Source organism: Macrotis lagotis, chromosome X (assembly GCF_037893015.1).
Source record: "Macrotis lagotis isolate mMagLag1 chromosome X, bilby.v1.9.chrom.fasta, whole genome shotgun sequence".
In the NCBI taxonomy this organism is placed as follows: Eukaryota; Metazoa; Chordata; class Mammalia; order Peramelemorphia; family Peramelidae; genus Macrotis; species Macrotis lagotis.
The window spans coordinates 617566419-617584779 of NC_133666.1; the positions used below are offsets into that span (position 1 = coordinate 617566419).

An 18361-nucleotide genomic window follows, 5' to 3' on the forward strand; every position below is an offset into this window, starting at 1 on the left:
CTACTCTTTACCTCCTCTCTTTTTCTTCCTTCCCTTTTCCCTTTCCTTCCTTTTTTCTTCCTCCCTTTCTCCCTCTCTCTCTTTCTTTCCTTCCCTCTCTCTCATTCCCAGACTTGCTCTTTCACTCCCTCTTTCTCCATCTTTCTCTCCTCTTCTTCCTCCCTTCTTTCTCTTCCTTTTTCCCTCCTTTTCTCTGTTTTTCTTCTCGCCTCCTCTCCTTCCTTCCCTCCCCATTTCTCTCTCCTCTTTCCCTTCCTCCCTCTGTGTTCTCAGCTTCATGAACAATAACCTTTCCTTCCCCTCTTCCTCCCACACTGGTATGTCCAAGACCTATTTTGTCCTATATTTTCTGAGACCTAGAGCCTCTATGTCTCTCCTTAAAAAATAAAAACAAAAATTTTAAAGGTAGCCCATCAATTCTGTTTTGACCATAACGATTAATCCTTAACAAGGATGAACAAAAATCAGTTGTGGAAAAGCTGGAATGGTCCACAGTTATTGTCCTATGTATTGGGCAGATCACCCAGATGACCTTATCTGAGTGAGGAGAATGGGCCTGGATCTCAGAGGCACTTGATCTAATTCTTGCCTCCTTCACTGACCCATCTCTCTAGGCTCTTTTCTCCCTTCAGCTTTCCCATAGCACTCCCACCCCAGTATTCTCTGGGTTTTGTTTTTCCTAAGTTCTTTCATACCAACCCTGTTGCCCAAATTCATTGACACCTCTAAAGAATCCATCTGCATAATGATTTGACCTTAGGTCTTCTAATTTTGCAGGGGAAAAAGTCATTATAGGATCATAGCTGAGAGAAACCACAGAGACTACTAGACAAAGCCTTTCATTTTACACTTAAGGAAACTTGTCCAGTTAATGACCCAGATGAGATTTGAACCCAGGTCCCCCAAGTCTAGAGCCTGTTTCCATTGTTACCTCATTATTTTAGTTCATTCTCTATGTCAGGTAATTATAAATCAGAGAAGAAATGAAAATGACTCTTCCTCAGCCCCAACATCCCCCTTAATTTTTTTTCAAGGAGTCACTGACTGTGAGGCTAACAGTCTGAAATAAGAACTGTCCTCCCCATCCAGTATCTTCCCCTCCCACCTTGTGGCTGCTCTGTGGGCCCTCATCTGCACTATCATAGTAATCTGAGGCAAAGATTCTTTGGTTTTTTTTCTGTGTCTTAGATCCTTTAAGTAGTCTGTTAAAAACCTGTGGACCCTTTCTCAGAATAGTGGTTCTTTTTTTATTCATAATTAAAGGAAATTCTAAATTTCTCTTAGCAGTTAGTGAAAATTAAAAATTCAATCTTTTCCCATACAAATTTATAGATACCTGAAGGACAGCTTTAGGGCTTATTATCTGTTTCTTTCCCTACCTCTCCCAGTTCCCAGTTGAACTCCCAAGGGAGTAGAAAGTGGAGAGTAATTGAGCTGATAATTTAAAAAGAGTGCTCTCCTTCTCCTCCTCCTCCTTAGCTGCCTGATAAAGTCACCTTTGACCCTGCCAGGTCACCCATAGTGAGTGTTGTTGGATGCTGTTTTTTGAAAAGTTTGGACTTTGGAAGAATATGAGAACTGAAAGTTCCAACAGCCAGATGAGGAGGAAGGCTGTCTTCCCAGAACAGAGTTGAGGAACTTTCCCAACTTCCCATGAGTAGGCAAGGTGTGAGTAATGAGGTCACAGAAGAAGACTTCCAAAAGGCAGAATGCTTAGCAAGCTCCTCTATCTGTTCTCGGCTTAATAAGAAGGTTCTTCCTAAGCATGGGATAGAACTGAGTCCTTTCTTCCATCTTTCAGATGGAAGTGGAGAGGCTGGACATTTCCAAATCTGGGTCCCACATTGTTAAAGGGAGATGCACATGGGATCACCTGAATATTAATGCTTCCATCCAGTCTTTGCTTTGGGTCATGCACATTAAGGTCCTTCAACTAAATACTTTCTTTGGAAGTTGACAAATCCCATTTCAGATGCCAACTAGCCATTTGACCACAGGCATGTCACTGAACCTCACAAAGCCTTGGTTTCCTTATCTGTAAAAGGGATCATATAAAATCCTTAAGAGGAATCATGGCACAATGATGGAAAATGTACCTGCCTTAGAGCCAGGAAGGCTTGACATTCTGACACATTCTAGTTGTGTGACCCTGGACTAGTCACTTAACCTCCTTGAACTCTAAACAACTCTCTAAGAATAGAAGCTGCAGAAATAGGTGGAAAGAGTTTCCCTATTCAAGAATTGTATTACCAATGAAATCACAAACTGCTAAGTGGCACAGTGAAAAGAGAACCAGAGTTGCACTCAGAAAGACCTTTATTCAAACCCTGCCCAGATAGATACCAGGTATGGGAAAATCCCTTAATCTCTGTCTTCCTCAGTTTCCTCCACTGTAAAATGTGGAATAATACTAGCACTTCACCTCACCCTAGGCTAGTCACTTAACCTCTGTCTATCTCAGTTTTCTCCCTGTAAAATGGAGAAAATAGCACCAGCCTCCTAGGGTTCCTGTGAGGATCAAATGAGATATTTGTAAAGTGCTTCTCCTGACAGTAGTAATTTGTTCCCTTTTCTATTCCAGATACCTATTAGTATTTACCTCAGAATATTATGGTAAGACTTAAATAAGATGCCATAACATAAAAGACTTTGTAAATATTAAGGTCCAACATATCATATTTAACTATTATAATTATTATTATTTATATTATTATTCAAATGAGCTCATATTTGTAAAACACCTGGCAGTAATAGACAATAAATGTTTGTTCCCTTTCCTTACCCCTTATTCTTACCTTTGTCATCTAAACCCACTTCCTTGGGTCTTGGGAGACCTACGGTTTAAGTCCACAGATAATCTTGGGCAAGTCCCTCTCCTTTCTCAGAGTCTCATTTTCATCCCCTGACCAATGAGGGTTTGGAGTAGATGTCCTCTGAGGCACCCTCCCATTCCTATCAGTCTGTGTTCAAAGGACCCTTTGGGCTCCATTATTCTAGGAATTTATAATCCCATTCTCTTAACCCTATAAAGAGAGAAGGCATTACCATGGAGAGAGGGCTGAACCTAACCCATAGAGTGGGATCCTCCTTCTGACACCCAGTTCAACTCCCATTTACTTGAGGCATCTCCCTATCAGTTATCTGCTAAATTCCAGTCAAATTGCAATCTGTGTTGGTAGGAGGAATTCCCACACCAGGAGTTTTCCTGTGGCTGTACATTTTTACTGGGGGGTGGGGCAGGAGGGGGGACAGGGATACTCATTATCCTTATCTGTAAATGAATGAGTTGGACCAGTTGAAGTCTTAGATCCCTTCACCCCTATGGGATATGAGCCTAGGATGCTAGGTCACCTGTCAGTTAGCATTTATGAAGTGGTTACCATATGCCAGTCATTCTAAGTGCTGGAGGGGGGGCTGGGGAGAGACAAAAACTCAGACCCTGCTCCCCAAGAGTTCACAATCTAATTGAAAGCACTCTGTACAATCCTGACACATTGAGTACACCCTCTAAATGTTAGATATTGTAATAATAATAATAATAATAATAGTGATGATGCTTATTAATGAGGAAGACAACATGAATGTCAAAAGAGGGGGTGCACAACAGCACTTGATTTTCAGCATAGAGGATTCCCATACACCCTCAGAGCTAAGGAAATATTGGAAATAAGAAAAGGCAAAGGAAAAACCTTTAATAAATAGGTAGAGGGATCTATCTAGCAGGGATTCTTAGGCAGGGTATCCCCAACAAAGGATTGCCCAGATCTCCATGGCTTTGGTGTCCCTCTGAGTCATCCCAGGTAAATTCACAGATGAGAAATTGGGTAAAGGGAAAGATCAAGATCTAAGGAAATCTGGGGAGAAAGCAATTCATCCATTCATAGTGGATAGAATGCCGCATATGGAATCAGGAATATAGAATCCTGCCTCAAACACCTACCAGTTGTTTGACTCTGGATGCATCATTTAACCTTTGTTTGCCTCAGTGTCCTCATCTGTAAAAAGGTTATAATCATAGAGCCTCCCAGGGTTGTTAAGAGGCACAAATGAACTATAGTATGAAAAATAAAACTTAAAGGGTTGTGTAAATATTAGCAGTTGTTATTACTTTTGTAAGTCACTGATTCACCAGAATCATCTCTGGCAGATGATGATTGTGCTGCCTGGGAATTTTATCCAGCACACAATCCTGCTATAGCAGCCATACCTAAAGAAGTAGAAGGAAGGGTGAGATGGGAAGGGGCTGAAATGGAGTGGATTGATCAAGTAGAGTTAGTATGTTAGAGATGGATGCAAAGCAGAGAAAGGTTCTATTCTTCTTCTTATTATTATTCACATTCTCAACCTCAGTTTCCTCTGCAAAATGAGGGTATTAGATTAGTTGACCCATGCCAGCTCTCAATCTATGCTGCCACTATCCTTCTGTCTCTGTGGGTCACCCCACCCATTTCACCACCATCTCCACTACCCCCAGCAGAGGACTTCAAAGGAAGTTCAGAATTTGCCAAGTAATCCCATGAGTAGCTATCAAGGCAAGAAAGGCCCCTTACACAATGAGAAAATCTGCTCAAGGTCAGGGGCGGGGATAGAGGGGGACTTGATGTACTTCCCTGATGGCTATTTTAAACTGGCTGAGGAAATCAGGTCTCACAGTTGAATAACTAAAATACCTTCCCCCCCTACTCCTGACTCCATAACTACTCTCCCTCTTCACAAGCCCCCAAACCCTTCCTTTACTGTCTGACAAGTGGTCATATGCCATTTTTCAATGCCCTTCATAAAAACAGGGCATCCAGAAGGGAACAATGACCAGTTATGGTCTGAACAGAAAGAGAAGAGCTGACAGACACTTACTGGTTGTGTGAACCTAGGCAAGTCACTTAACTCCTGTTGGCCTCAATTTTCTCATCCAAAAATGAAGATAATGATAGCACCTCCCCACAAAGTTGTTATGAGGATCAAATGAGATAACATTTGTAATATTTGGAAGGTAATAAACATAGTAAGATCTCTATAAATATTATTATTGTTAGCTATTATTTTCTATGATTCTATGGTTCAAGACTTTCCCATTGGAGTAGGGAAAGGAAGTAACCCTCCCTAACAAGTCTATATCACCCCCCCCCCATCTCTGTTTCCATAGCACTTAATGGGGGTAGGCAGTCCCATGGGTCAGGGAGTGCAAAGATCACAATCCACATTCTACAGGTGAGAAAATTAAGGCTTAAAAATCACAGTAACTTGCCCCTGATTACACAGCTAATTGGTTCCAAGCTAGAATGTAGAAACAGAGTCTTCTGATTTCCTATACAGCAGGAGTAGAGGTCTGACCCACTCATCCCACTCAGCCCATTTGTAGCTTGGCCTCAGAGGGATGCCTTGATCTTTGTCTTGGGGTCAGACCCAACCTACCCAGATCCCATATGCAACCAATACCCCCACTGGAGTAGAAAATTAATGACACCCCACAAACTCTCCATAGACTTCATAGCCTATCAGAACTTAGATAACCTCTTCATTTTACAATAGAAGAAGGTCAGGCAGTGAGTTACAAAACAGCTTGAAGGGAGTTGTGTTTTGTTCAAAATATTTTCCTCTTCTTCACCTCATTTGGCCTTAACAGCTACGTGAGGCAGGTAGGACAGGGCAGAAATTATTATGCCCAGTTTACAGATGAGAAAACTGAGATCCTGAGCACAAAAATTACTTTATGCTAGGTTCCAAGGTGCCTAAGCCTAGGACCTAGTAAGTCCCAAGCTTGAGCTCCTTCTCTAGCTGGACCAGCAGGCTGCTACCTCCCAGGTATAGATGGTGTCAGGTACTTAAGGTCCTGATAACCAAGAGAAGAAGAAAGGTGTAGGTGCAGCAACTGAGATGAAAATTCCCCATATATACTTCACACCATGGTGTAATGGAAAAGATGCTACATTTAGAATCTGTGGTCCTGAGTTCAAGTGTTGACTCTACTCCTTCCTATTTACTTGGACTTTACCCAAGGTCTAGCATTATCTCTATACAGTTATCACCATTTGGGGAGATGAGAGACTGAAAGGAGACAGTGAGTGACTGAAGTTCTTCAAGGGATCTTTAGGGAATGTCAGAAGTTTGAATCTGTCCTAGACTGTGGACATAGTGACCTGGAAGGGGAGGCATTAACTGTGCTGGGCCTGTATTCTGTGTGGGTGGAGAGGATGACTAAGAGAGACTATAGCTTTAGCCTTATAAAAAGGAGTTTCCATTACAGCAGAAAGGGAGAGTTGCTAAAAGCAGAGAAGTGCTGGGGCAGAACATTCAGAAATAATAACCTGACTGGGGAGCTTGAGAGCTGGTGAGTGCAGGGGTTTGCTATAGAGCTTCTGTCCCTATAGGAGCATGATGAAGTGTGCTCCATAGTGGGGGGACCTAGCTGCTAATGCCCCTGTTCATTAATTAAGTGTAAATTCAAATGATGTGAGCAGTAATGAAAAATTGTACATCAGATTTTATCTAACACAACCTAAACGAATAATTATCAACTGAATGGGATGGTGCCCTGGGTGGGGAGGGAGGGATACTGAGTAACCTACCTGATGTTAATGGGGGGTTGCCCCAGGGATTGAGGGAATAGAAGACAGACAGGTGGACAGGAAGTAAACTCCTGGAATTGTCTGACCTCTCAGATTGAAATCAGAATGATTTCCTCTTCCTCTCCTCACTTCCCCTCTGACCTCCAGCATCCCCCAGGGTCCAGTTGCGAGAATAAGAAGGAAGAGAAACGTGACAAGCCCTATGCCAAGACCAGAGCTGACGTTCGGGGGGGGGGGGGGAACAATTGTCTCAGGCTGGGAACTGAGCCTGTCTATCTATCCAACACCCCTTCCCATCCTTCTCTGCCACCCTTTAGCCCAACCAAGCACCACAAAGACCTTCTGCCATCCTGTCTCTTGCACTGTCACAGCTAAAGGACAATCTTCAGACAACCCTTGGTCCCACTGTTCACACCACCAACAGCAGGAGCACAGAGCTGGGCTGCAAGGGCTGTTCTGTTGGGATGAGGGTCTTTATTATCATCCTGGTGACTTCTGTGCTGTGTCTGTATCAAGGTGAGTGAGGCATCTGGTCCTGGAGGAGGGGATAATGGGTATGAAGAAGTCAGTCCTTATTTGAGAGAAAGAGGAGCAAGGGAGCAAAGTCAAGGACCCTACTTCTCCCTCAGGAGTGAACAACATTACATCCCAGTCAGGTAGGAGGCAGAATCATGGAATGGTGGGTTGGGGAGATAGGGATATGGTTTCCATCTAAAGAATATCCAGGAGGACCAAGAGAGTTGTATTTAGACCAGCCCCTGGGACTACTGTGTAGTGAAACAAGTGATAAATTGGAAGTCAGAGGACTTGAGTTCAAATCCCAGATCTGTCACTGACCTTTGACCAATCATCTCTTTGGGCCCCAATTTCCTTTTTCAGTAAAAATTAGGGAATTGGATTTTATGACCTCTAAGATGACTTCTGTATACATTGAATCAGCAGCAGAAACAAAGTTTGAATTCTGTTTTCCCAACTCTGATTAAATTCCTTTTCTACTATGACATGTGTTAGGATGCTAGATAGATAGGCGCAGTGGATAGAGCACTGGCCTTGGATTTAGGAAGATTGGAGTTTGAATCTGACCTCAGACACTTGCCACTTACTAGCTATGTGACCATAGGCAAGTCACTTAACCCTTATTGCCCTGCATCCAGGGCCATCCCCAGTTGTCCTGATCCATATCTGGCCACTGGACCCAGATGGGTCTGGAAGAGAAAGTGAGGCTGATGACTTAGGACAGCATCCCCCCATTCAAATCCAATTCATGTGCTTGTCATGGCATCATCAGCTCCCTGATGTCATCGTCTTCTTCAAAAAATGAAAGACATACATTATAGTTAGGGCCAGATTAGACATTCTGGAGCTGTGAAGGGACTAGAGGAAAGGAGAATTTCCAGAGACCTCTTTAGAGGTCTCACTAGAGAGCCTAACCCTAATTTCCCTGGAACTGTAAACCCTCTGAAACTTATATTTCTCACTTTACAGGGAGTGAACAGAAGGAGATGAAGTTGGTAGAGGAAAGCAAAGAAGAGGATTATGATAAGGATGATTATGATGACTATGATGAACAAGAAGAAGTGGAAATCAAGCATATTCCCTATGAAGGTACACATCTGTCCCAAATCCTCCCCAACCCACCCTTCTCCATTCCCCCAGGACCTGTAATGGGATAGTACACATGCAAAGATAACTAAAATGTACATGATCAGGGGCATTAGAGGGTTACAGAGAAGAATGTGGGCTCTACAGGAACTGAAGGAAGGATGAGGAAGGAGGGGAGATTTCTCAGAGAAGCTGGCATGTATCCTCTGTCTATCACAGGATTTGACTGGGGATGGGTATGAATTCAACAAGCAAAGCCAGGGGAACTTTCTAAATATAAGGATGAGCTCTAGTAAAGGAACAGAGTCAAGAAGGTTCATGGGGTCTTTCAGTTCAATTAGTCTGAAGCAAAGAGTACTAGATACATAGAATGGAATGAGCTGTTTGGCAGAGGTGGAACAAGCATAAGGTGAATGGAATCTTTGATGGGAGATGGGGAAAGGGAGAGCTTTCAGTCCTGGAAAAGTACCAGTCAATACAGCTCCACAGCAGCAGCCACTGAGCCTGTCCCTAAACCCACAGTCCTCCAGAGGCACAGAAACAGCTCCTTCCACCATCTCTAGGGTTCTACTACTGTGGCCCTCCAGCCCAGGGGCTTCTTATATGGGCGTGTAGCTGGGACCCCAGTGGGTGGATGGGGAAAACTGTCCTCTGTAGACACCTCCCTCCCCCACTCCAGATGAGCCTAGAGAGTTAGGATGGGGCCAGAGAGAGAACATAAAATACTAAGGACCAGTAAGTAGATAGTTTGCTGGATGTCTACCGAGGACAAAGCCCCGTGGCTGACAAAGGGAGGAGACAAGGAGTTTGAGAATCCTTTTCAATCAGTCAACCTCCAATGTACCAAAGATTGTGATAAGTACCAAGGATACAAAGAAAGGCAAAAAGCAATTCCTGCCCTCAAGAAGCCTTTGAGTGAGACAAATAATAATAATAAGGTATCTGTAAGATAGATACAAAGTAGAAGATCAGGTCAGAAGAAAGGGAACTAGCTACTTGAGGAATTCAGCAAATATTTAATGAGCAGTATCTCTCAAGCTCAGGGTGCTGGGAGAAGCTCCTTGCCCTCATGTCTAGTAGGAGAGATGAGACTACACATACCCGCATATCACATCCAAGGGAGGGTGTGATAAAAATGACTAGGAGGCAGCAAGTTGGCATGGTCAATACAGTGTTGAACCTGGTCTAGAAGACCTGAGTTCAAATCTGGTCACACTGACTATGTGACCCTGGACAAGTTACTTAACTGCTGCCGGCCTCAGTTTCCCCATCTGTAAAATGAGTATAATAATAGCACCTCCCTTCCTGGGTTGTTGTGAGGATCAAATGAGATAATATTTATAAAGGGCTTTGCGACTCTTGAAGCACTGTGTTAATAGTTTTGCTGTTGTTCAACTGTTTTCAGTTATGTCAGACTCTTAGTGAATACTTTGGGGGTTTCTTTGGCGAGATAATGGAGGTTTACTATTTTCTTCTCCAGCTCACTTTACAAAGAAGGAAAATGAGACAAATAGGCTTAAGTGATTTGCCCTGTGTGGGTCACACAGCTAGTAAGTGTCTGAGGCTGGATTTGAACTCAGGTCTTCTCAGCTCCTCACCTGGTACTCCTCTACTGTACCACCTACTTGCCCGTGTGAAAATGTTACTATTATTATTAAGGGTCACATCATGTTAAGGAGTGAGAGAAATCAAGTCATGAGGTGTTAGAGGAGAAAGAGATCACTTCCAGCTGAAGAGATTTGGAAAGGTTTTCTAGGTGTTAAAATTGAACAGGGGTCTATGAGTTTTTGGCTTTGTTTCTTTTAACTATATCTCAGTATAATTGGTTCCCTTTGTAATCCCATGTTTAAAACACTAAAAGCATTTAAAAACATTATTCTAAGGAGGGGTTCATAGGCTTCACCAGATTGCCAAAGAGGTCCAGGACATTAAAAAAAAAGATTAAGAACTCCTGGTAAATGATTAAGAACTATTTGGCAAGCTGAGAAAATCAAGGATGTGAACCCAGTCTTGAGGGTCCTGGTGTAGATGAGAAAAAAGGAGACAAGTCCCTTCCCAGCCTCACTGGGAAAATCAGACAAAGAAAAGTATAATATAAGGCAAGAAGAGGTTAGGATGATCTAAGGGAGGGCTAGACATTGAGCTGGAGAGGTTCAAAAGAAGGAGAAACCACTTCCCAATGGGAATTGTAGGGTCAGGAAGGTTTCCTAATCTTAGCATTTGACCTAGGCCTGCAAAGAGTTATGAAATTAGAGCAAGCAGGGACCCCGTAGTGGGTAAGGAGGAAAGGAAGGTTGTGAGGAGTTGAACCAAGAAGAAATGCCATTAAATGTCCAAAGGAGTAATAGCAGCCATGTAGAGCTTGGAAAAGAGAGAAATACTCAAAGGGTAATGTCTTCAGGGAAAGGGAAATTGAGCTTTTCACTGAAGAGAACTCACATCCCTAGTATAAAGCCCTACTCTCACAACTCTATGAGGTAGTTGAGCAGTTAGAAGGGTGTAGTGGATAGAAGAGGACCTGAGTTCAAATCCAGCTTCAGACACTTGACACTTACTAGCTGTGTGACCTTGGGCAAGTCACTTAACCCTGATTGTCTCTTAACCAAGTCATCCCCAATAGTGTCCTAATCTATATCTGGCCATTGGAACCAGATAGCTCCATAGAAGAAAGTGAGGGTGATGACTTAGCAAAGCCCCCCTCACTCAATCCAGTTCATGCTTGTCATGGCTGCATCTCCTTGATATGATAGTCTTCTTTGAGAACAAAGGACAAACAACAGTGAGATGAGTATTGCAAATACTATGATCCTCATTTTAAGACTCAAAAAGATGAAGAGATCTCCCCAGTCACAAAGCTCATAGGACTTTCTTGTCTCCAGTTCCAGTGTACTTTCTATGAAACAACTCTAGTTCATCAAAAAAAGGGGGGGGGGCGGGAAAAAATCTTTTCATAAATGGAGAGGAGCAGCTGGAGAAAATCCCCATGGTGTAGAGTCAGGAAAATCTGGGTTCAAATCCTGCCGCAGATCACACTAACTGTGGAATCCTAGGACTCTCTAGGTTTCAATTTCCTCAACTGCAATATGAAAAGGGGATTGACCTGTATGACCTCTAAGTTTCTGTCCAGCTCTAATTCTTTGATCCTTCAAGGTAAGAAGAACTTGGACCTTATCTGGAGGGAAGAAAAAGTTAATATCTTCCTTTCTGGTGACAGCAGACTGCTGAGTCTCTGGGCATTGTCCTAAAACTGTCCTAAGTCCTGGCAATGAATGGGGTTAAGCATTTGGCCAGTTCCCAACTGGCTGACTCCCAGGGTCCATTGTCTTCCTTTCCCCTCTTCCCACCAAGGCTCTGTTCCGATGTTATCTTCAGGCCCCTGCACTGCTTCAGTTCAATTGAATTCAACAAAACAAACACCTGGTAAATGCCTACTGTGTAGAAGGTCTTATAATTATCTGTAGAATCTTACCCTCTAACCTCAATTTCTACTGATGTTGGCATTTCTTGAATATATTTAGCAAGAAATGAAGGGCATTATCTTTAGGCATATCCTATTCCCCAGTGGAATTGAGAGTTCTGTGAGAGGAGGCACAATTTCATGTCTAAACTCCGAAGCTTCCCTCGTAAGTAGTAAGCACTTAATAAATGCTTGGAATATGATTTAGATCCTGTTTTTTTCAATCTAATGGGAGGACAAATATATAAACAATTCCAGTAGAAGGGGAGAAAATTAAGGGCAAAGTAGTCCAGGCAAAATGCATTGAGAAGTTTGAAAAGAAAAATAATGCTTTCACTTGGGGGGGGGGGAGTGAGAATTGAAGGATCAAGGGAAACTTCTTGGGAAGGTGGCATCTGAATTGAGTCTTGAGGGAAAAGGACTTCAATAGATAGGTAGTCAATGGAGTAAAGGGAAACAAGTTCATGAGAAAGGAGAAGGGTGGTCCAAGTACAGAAACTCCCTAAAGGTGGATTGCATGAGATAAAACTAAACTACTGTCTACATAAACTCCCTAAAAAGAAGTGGTATGAGATAAAGCTGGACAACTGTATTGGAGCCAAACTGTAGAGCACCTTGATGTCAACAACTGATCCTGCAGGGAGTGGTGAGCCAAAGAGACTTAGAGAAGCAGCATGATCAGAATGGTACATAGGAAGATAACTTGGGCATCTGTGTGAAGGATAGAGAATTCTGGGTGGAAAGATTATACTTAGGAGTCACTCAGGCTGCCAGGAACAACCCACACTCTCTCTTCCTCCCCATTTTGACCCATTCTTGCCCCTCACTTCCTTTGTGATCCAGTTTCATAGTTGTTACCACCACCTCCTCTAGGAAGACTTCTCTAATTTACTCTCCCTCCATCTACCCCTCTTGTCCCAACTGCTTGCTCCCCAGTAGCATTGGCACTTGAGGGCTTAGTTCACAGAGTTTCAGAGTTAAAAAAGACCTCACATTTCTCCTAGCCCAGCCCATGCCTGCATAAAAATCCCCTCTGCAACATCTAGTACAAAACTGTCACTCTTAAAATGAAGAAACTGAAGTTAAGTAAACCCTAGCTGTGTGTCTCTCTGGGCCTCAGTTTCTTCATCTGTAAAATGAAAGGGAATGGAACTCAGTAATGTCCAATGTAGCAGCTATAAATTTATGATCTATGACATACTTAATAAAGGCTCACCCAGTGTCCCCTCTTGTCCCCCATTCTGCTTTTGGATACTTCTAATTGTTAGGAAGTTTTTCCTTTCCTCCAGTCTATGTTTACCTGATGGCAAATTCCAACTATCAATCCAAGTTCTTCCCCCCATGAAAGTGGAACAAAAAGGAAGGAAAGGGAAGGGAAAAGGGAAAGGAAAAGAGAGAAGAGAGAGGAGAGGAGAGGGAGAGGAGAGGGGAGGGGAGAGGAGAAATCGAGAAAGGAAAAGGAGAAGGAAAGGAAAGGTCTCTGCCCCAAGGAGGTCACACTCTAATAGGAAAGATAATATGTAAACACCTATGTACAGGATAAATCAGAGATAACAGAGGGAAAGCATTCTTATTAAGGGGAGATCTGGAAAGGCCCCATACAGAAGGTAGGATTTTAACTGAGACCTGAAAGAAGTTAGGGAAGCCTGGAGGTAAAAAGGAGGAAGGAGGCCATTCCAAACTTGGGGGACAGTCAGAGAAAATTCCCAGAGACAGGAGCTGGATTATCTTGTGTGAAAAACAGCCAGGAGGCCAGTGTCACTGGATTGATGAGTATATGCAAAGCATACACTGCAAAAAGGCTGAAAAGATAGGAAGGGGTCAGAGATTTAAAAGTCAAACAGAGAATTTCCTATTTGATCCTGAAAATGGAGTTTATTGAATAAGATATTGACATGGTCAGATCTGTGCTTTAGCAAGATCATTTTTATTGCTAGATGGAGGCTAGATTGGAGTGAAGGATGAAGAAGATTTGGAGTAGGGAGTTGGTAAGTTGGGATTGGTGAGACAGGAAGATTTGAGGCAAAAAAACTAGGAAGTATAGAACAGGATTCTTGATTCTACATCCAGTGTACTTTTCCCACAATTCCAGAGAGGCCCCTCTAATGAGAGCTCTCATAGTTTGGTAGAGAAGACACATAAGAAATAATGAAATAATTCAAGGCAGTCCCTTCCACCAAAATCAAACTAGTCCTTTCTGTGGAAGTACAGACACACACATACACACACACACACACACACACACACACACACACACACACACACACACTGTCCTAGTGGTGGCTAAGGCTATGATCACATATTGGCACAATCTCAAAAGAATACAATTTTCAGGTGACCCCAAAAGGACAATGGACAAATGCATGGTAGCTGTAAGGACGGCACCAATCTATAATAATGACTCACAAGACAGAAATAACACAAAAGACATAGGGAACATATCTGATCCAAAAAAGGAGGCCACAAGTATAGCAAGATGGAGGAATACTGGGTGGGCAATCTCAATGTCAACATCTTTGAAATATTAGAGGAATTAAATTCAACAAAATTTTATTAAGTGTCTACTGTGTGCTAGTTAGGAAGTTTTAAAGTCATGATGACCAAGTGACCTGAATTTCAGCTCTGCCTCTGACCCATATGGGCTGTGTAACCCTGGACAAGCAGTTCCCAAACACAGCTATGAAGGGCTGATATTGGTAAAGGAATTTACTTCATCTATACTAATTACCTACTAATAAAATCCCAGGCCCAGATCCCTTCCTAAAAGCCCCAGATACTTTGCTAGGTTCTAGGATACCAAGACAAAAATAAAAAATTAATAATAAAATAGTAAAAATCATCAAAATTTATATGGCATCTACTATGTGTCAGACATTGTGCTTTACAATTATCCTCATTTGATCCTCACAACATTGGAAGATGGTTATTTTTTATTTTATAGACAAGAAAACTAAGACTGACAAAGGTCAAGTGACTTCCCAGGGTTACTCAGCTAGCAAGTGTCTGAGGTCACATTTGAACTCAGGTTTTCCTGATTTCAAACTTGTTGCTCTGTCCACTAAGACACCTAGGTGCCCCTCTCTTCAAGGATCTCCATTCTATCAACTGAACCAGAGGAAGGCCTCCAATACATTTGATCAATTCTCAGTCAAACTGTGACCTGTAAAAGACCTTAATAGTCTCCATTTGTCCTAATCCATATCTGACCATTGGATGCAGATACTCTAGAGGAAAAAGTGAGGCTGGTGACTTAGCTCAGCCCTGCCTCACTTAAATCCAAGTCACTTGGATGTCATGGCATCACCTCCCTCCTTTCCAAGAAAGAAAAACAAACAACAGATTCTCCTTAGAGGATTTATGAAAAGCCATGTTCAAGGATCCCACTGGATGAGAAGGCAATGAGTGGGATGGGGGGGTGGGGAAACACCCTTTCCAATAAGATCACCATTCCATAGAAATTCATCTAGGAACTGAACCAGAAAATATTTATTAGCTGCTCTGGAAGGCAGAGGAATTTATCTGTTTAGGAAGCCAGCATTTTCTATCAGTAGTCCTTAGAAAAGTCACCACTGTCCCTCTCATTTTAAGGCTGCTATAAATAGCAGATGAAACCAGAAAAAGGTCCAAGCTTCTTGATTAGAATTCTCTAAACTAGCCTTTAAGCTATGACTACAAAGTTGGATATGTTGACAACAGAAAAAGGAAGAAATCTGAATGGACTTCTTTGTAGCAGAACCAAACATCTCTGGAAAGTCAACATGGTAAATTTTTTTTTTAATTTTTGCTAGGCAATGGGGTTAAGTGGCTTGCCCAAGGCCACACAGCTAGGTAATTAAGTGTCTGAGGTCAAATTTGAGCTCAGGTACTCCTGATTCCAGGGCCAGTGCTCTATCCACTGCACCACCTAGCCGCCCCAACATGGTAACTTCTTTAAAGCTGTTTGTACCCCATAGTCCTAGGTTGGACTATGAACTGCCTGAGATCTTACACAACAATTATTGAAGAGCTGATGACTGTAGAGTTACAATCTTGACAACACCTTCTGAGTCTTTCACTATTAATTGTAATGTGAGTAATCAAGGGATACCAGCAGTCAGAGGTTGCAGGACCACAGCACTATGCTAAGTGTCAGATACCAAGTTCAGACAATGAATCTCAGAGTTCAAAGAAAGGAGTTCAGTGAGTGCTGGAATACTCAAGGAAGGCTTCTTGAAGGAGGTGTGGCCTTTGAACAATGGTTAATGTTTGGATAGATGGAGAGGATGAAGAACATGGGATGGGGTGGGGGCACAACTAAGTAAAAGGGGAGAGAAGCTGACTACAAGAGCAAAAAATGTGGAAGTAGGAACAAGTCACATATATACAAAAGGAAACCACTCTATCTTATCTGTTTCCCTGCTCTCTCACCAATGAGTTTTCCAATTCCATGCTTTTCTCCAACAATTAGGAAAATGTTTATTAGGCTGGTGTGAGATATATACTGTGTACTGTGAATCCAAAAGCAAAAACTGACAGTCCCTCAAGGTACTTATAGTCTCCTAAGAGGGTTATGGTATGTACACAGATAAATGTGATAAAAAATAAAATAGAATAGAATAGGGATAAAAGAGTGATTACAGGATGGATTCAAAGAAGAATGACAACTAAACATCTTTGAAGGAAGAGAAGACTTCTTTTTAAATAGCATTTTTAAATTATATTTTTAATTTTTAAGATTAATTTTTTACAATTTTGAGTTCCAAATTCTTTCCCTCTCAACCCATAGAGAAGGCAAGTGATATATCACTTACATATGTATAGTCATATAAAACAAAAATTCAATATTACCCATGTTGCAAAAAAAAGCACGAAAAATAAAGTGAAAGGGGGCAAAGAGGTAGTGCAGTGGGTAGAGTACCAGCCCTGTAGTCAGGAGAACCTGAGTTCAAATTCAGCCTCAGATACTTGATTCCTACTAGCTGTGTGACTTTGTCAAGTCATCTAACCCCATTGCCTACATAGAAAAAAAATGTGAAAAAAGTATGCTTTATTCTGCACTCAGAGTTCATCAATTCAGAGAGAAGACTTTCAGTGGCTAGAGTTGAAGAAAGGAGTGAATACTAGGTCCAGGGGACTGACTTCCTGGGCAAATGAATAGAGGCAGGAAAACATAAAGATGATATTAGGAAAGTAGTCATTGACCTCTTTGGTTAATATTCAGAGTTTTAAAGGGAGGAATGTGATGATTTCACATTCCTGGAAAGGTAGATTGGAACCAAATTATTGACCACCTTTGGGTTTTAATATATAAGTCCCAGAAAAAGCATCTCGCTCCCTTCTTTCACTTTTTTCCCCTTACCCTCATGTCTCCAGGCTCTCTGGAATGCTACACCTGTGAGTCAGAGTCAATTGAGGAGCACTGTAATAAGATCCAAACATGCGCACCCTCTCAGACCTTCTGCAAAACCATCATCACCAGAGGGAATGCAGGTAAGTGATGAAGAGAAATTCATACTAGATTATAGGGGCTGTTCCTAAGGTTATTACCTATAATTAGGGCAAGTACTTAAATAGAAAGCATGGTAAGAGCCCTGGACTGAAAGTTTGGACACTGAGTTTGAATCCTAGCTCTGCCACTGACTAGGTTCAAAATCTTGATTATATGATTTCTCCCTCAACCTCAATTTCCTATATGAAAAATAAGGGTGACCTGAGGACCTTCTAGTTCTGACATTCTATGTTCTAAGGTCTATTCTAGCTCTATCATTCCATGATTCTATGAATTTAGTCTATTATCACCCCATTTCCTCTATATCTCTTTTTTCCTTCTATCTCTCTCTCTCCTAAGACCTTTCCATATTTTCATGCCTCACCCCCAATCAAAGGAAAGGAAGAAACAAGTTCTTGTTCTGCCTTGATTATTGGCATAATGGATGATAATGATGATGATATCTCTCATTTATTTAGCACTTTAGAGTTTATAGAATCTCGGAGTTCTAAAGGACCTTGGAAGCCATGTAGTTCAATCTGCACCTTAACATGAATCCCCCCGTTACCCATAATACATAGTCCCCCCCAGCCTCTACTTGAAAAGTTCCAATGAAGGGCCCAACTGCTGTTCCAAGAAGCCCATTCTACTCTTAGACAATCCAAATTTTAGGAATTTGTCTTGATACCAGACCTAAACTGGCACATTTGTCCCACTCATTGATCCTAGTTTTACCTTCAGAAAAATAAAAATTAATATTTCTTATGACAGCCTTCAAATAACTGAAGACAACAATGGGGATCTGATTAGTTTTCTTCTTTTTGCCAAACAAAGCAACTTTGTTTCCTTTACCCTGGTTTATTTAACATCTCTAGGTGCCTGACCATCTTAGGCGCCCTCTTCTGGACATATTACAGTTTGTCATGCCCCTCTTAAAATAATAAGCCCAGAACTGAATGTTTCAGCAGAAGAGAGAAAGATCAGATCACTTTCCAAATCTGAGTTCCTTTTTTCCTAAGTTCTTTTGCTTTTTTATCTGTCATATCACACTGTGGACTTGAAGTTTACTAAAACCACTATGTTTCCTACATAAGCCATGTCTTCCTATCGTATACTAGTAAAGCTCACGTTAAAACTGATACCAGACATTCAAATGATTATAAACCAAAATAACTCTTCCATCATCGCTATCCCACCTCTCTACTTTGTCAGCAAGTTAATGTAAAAGATTTTGTCAGAGTTTGGTTTGATTTTTGTTTTCTTTTTCCA

General features: G+C 41.8%; 1 protein-coding gene across 6 annotated transcripts in view; it reads left to right on the forward strand.

Annotated features, from left to right (window-relative positions):
* Nucleotides 1–18361, forward strand: part of GPIHBP1 (glycosylphosphatidylinositol anchored high density lipoprotein binding protein 1) — a 37294-nt gene that overhangs the window by 16683 nt on the left and 2250 nt on the right. For 5 of the 6 annotated variants that reach the window (XM_074202944.1, XM_074202945.1, XM_074202946.1 and 2 more), the window contains 3 exons: nucleotides 6884–7082; nucleotides 8052–8171; nucleotides 16978–17094. In XM_074202944.1, the coding sequence (XP_074059045.1) occupies nucleotides 7031–7082; nucleotides 8052–8171; nucleotides 16978–17094 (289 nt within the window). In that variant the 5' untranslated portion in view covers nucleotides 6884–7030. The remainder of the gene's footprint in view (nucleotides 1–6883; nucleotides 7083–8051; nucleotides 8172–16977; nucleotides 17095–18361) is intronic. The other variant, XM_074202949.1, reaches the window with a different exon arrangement.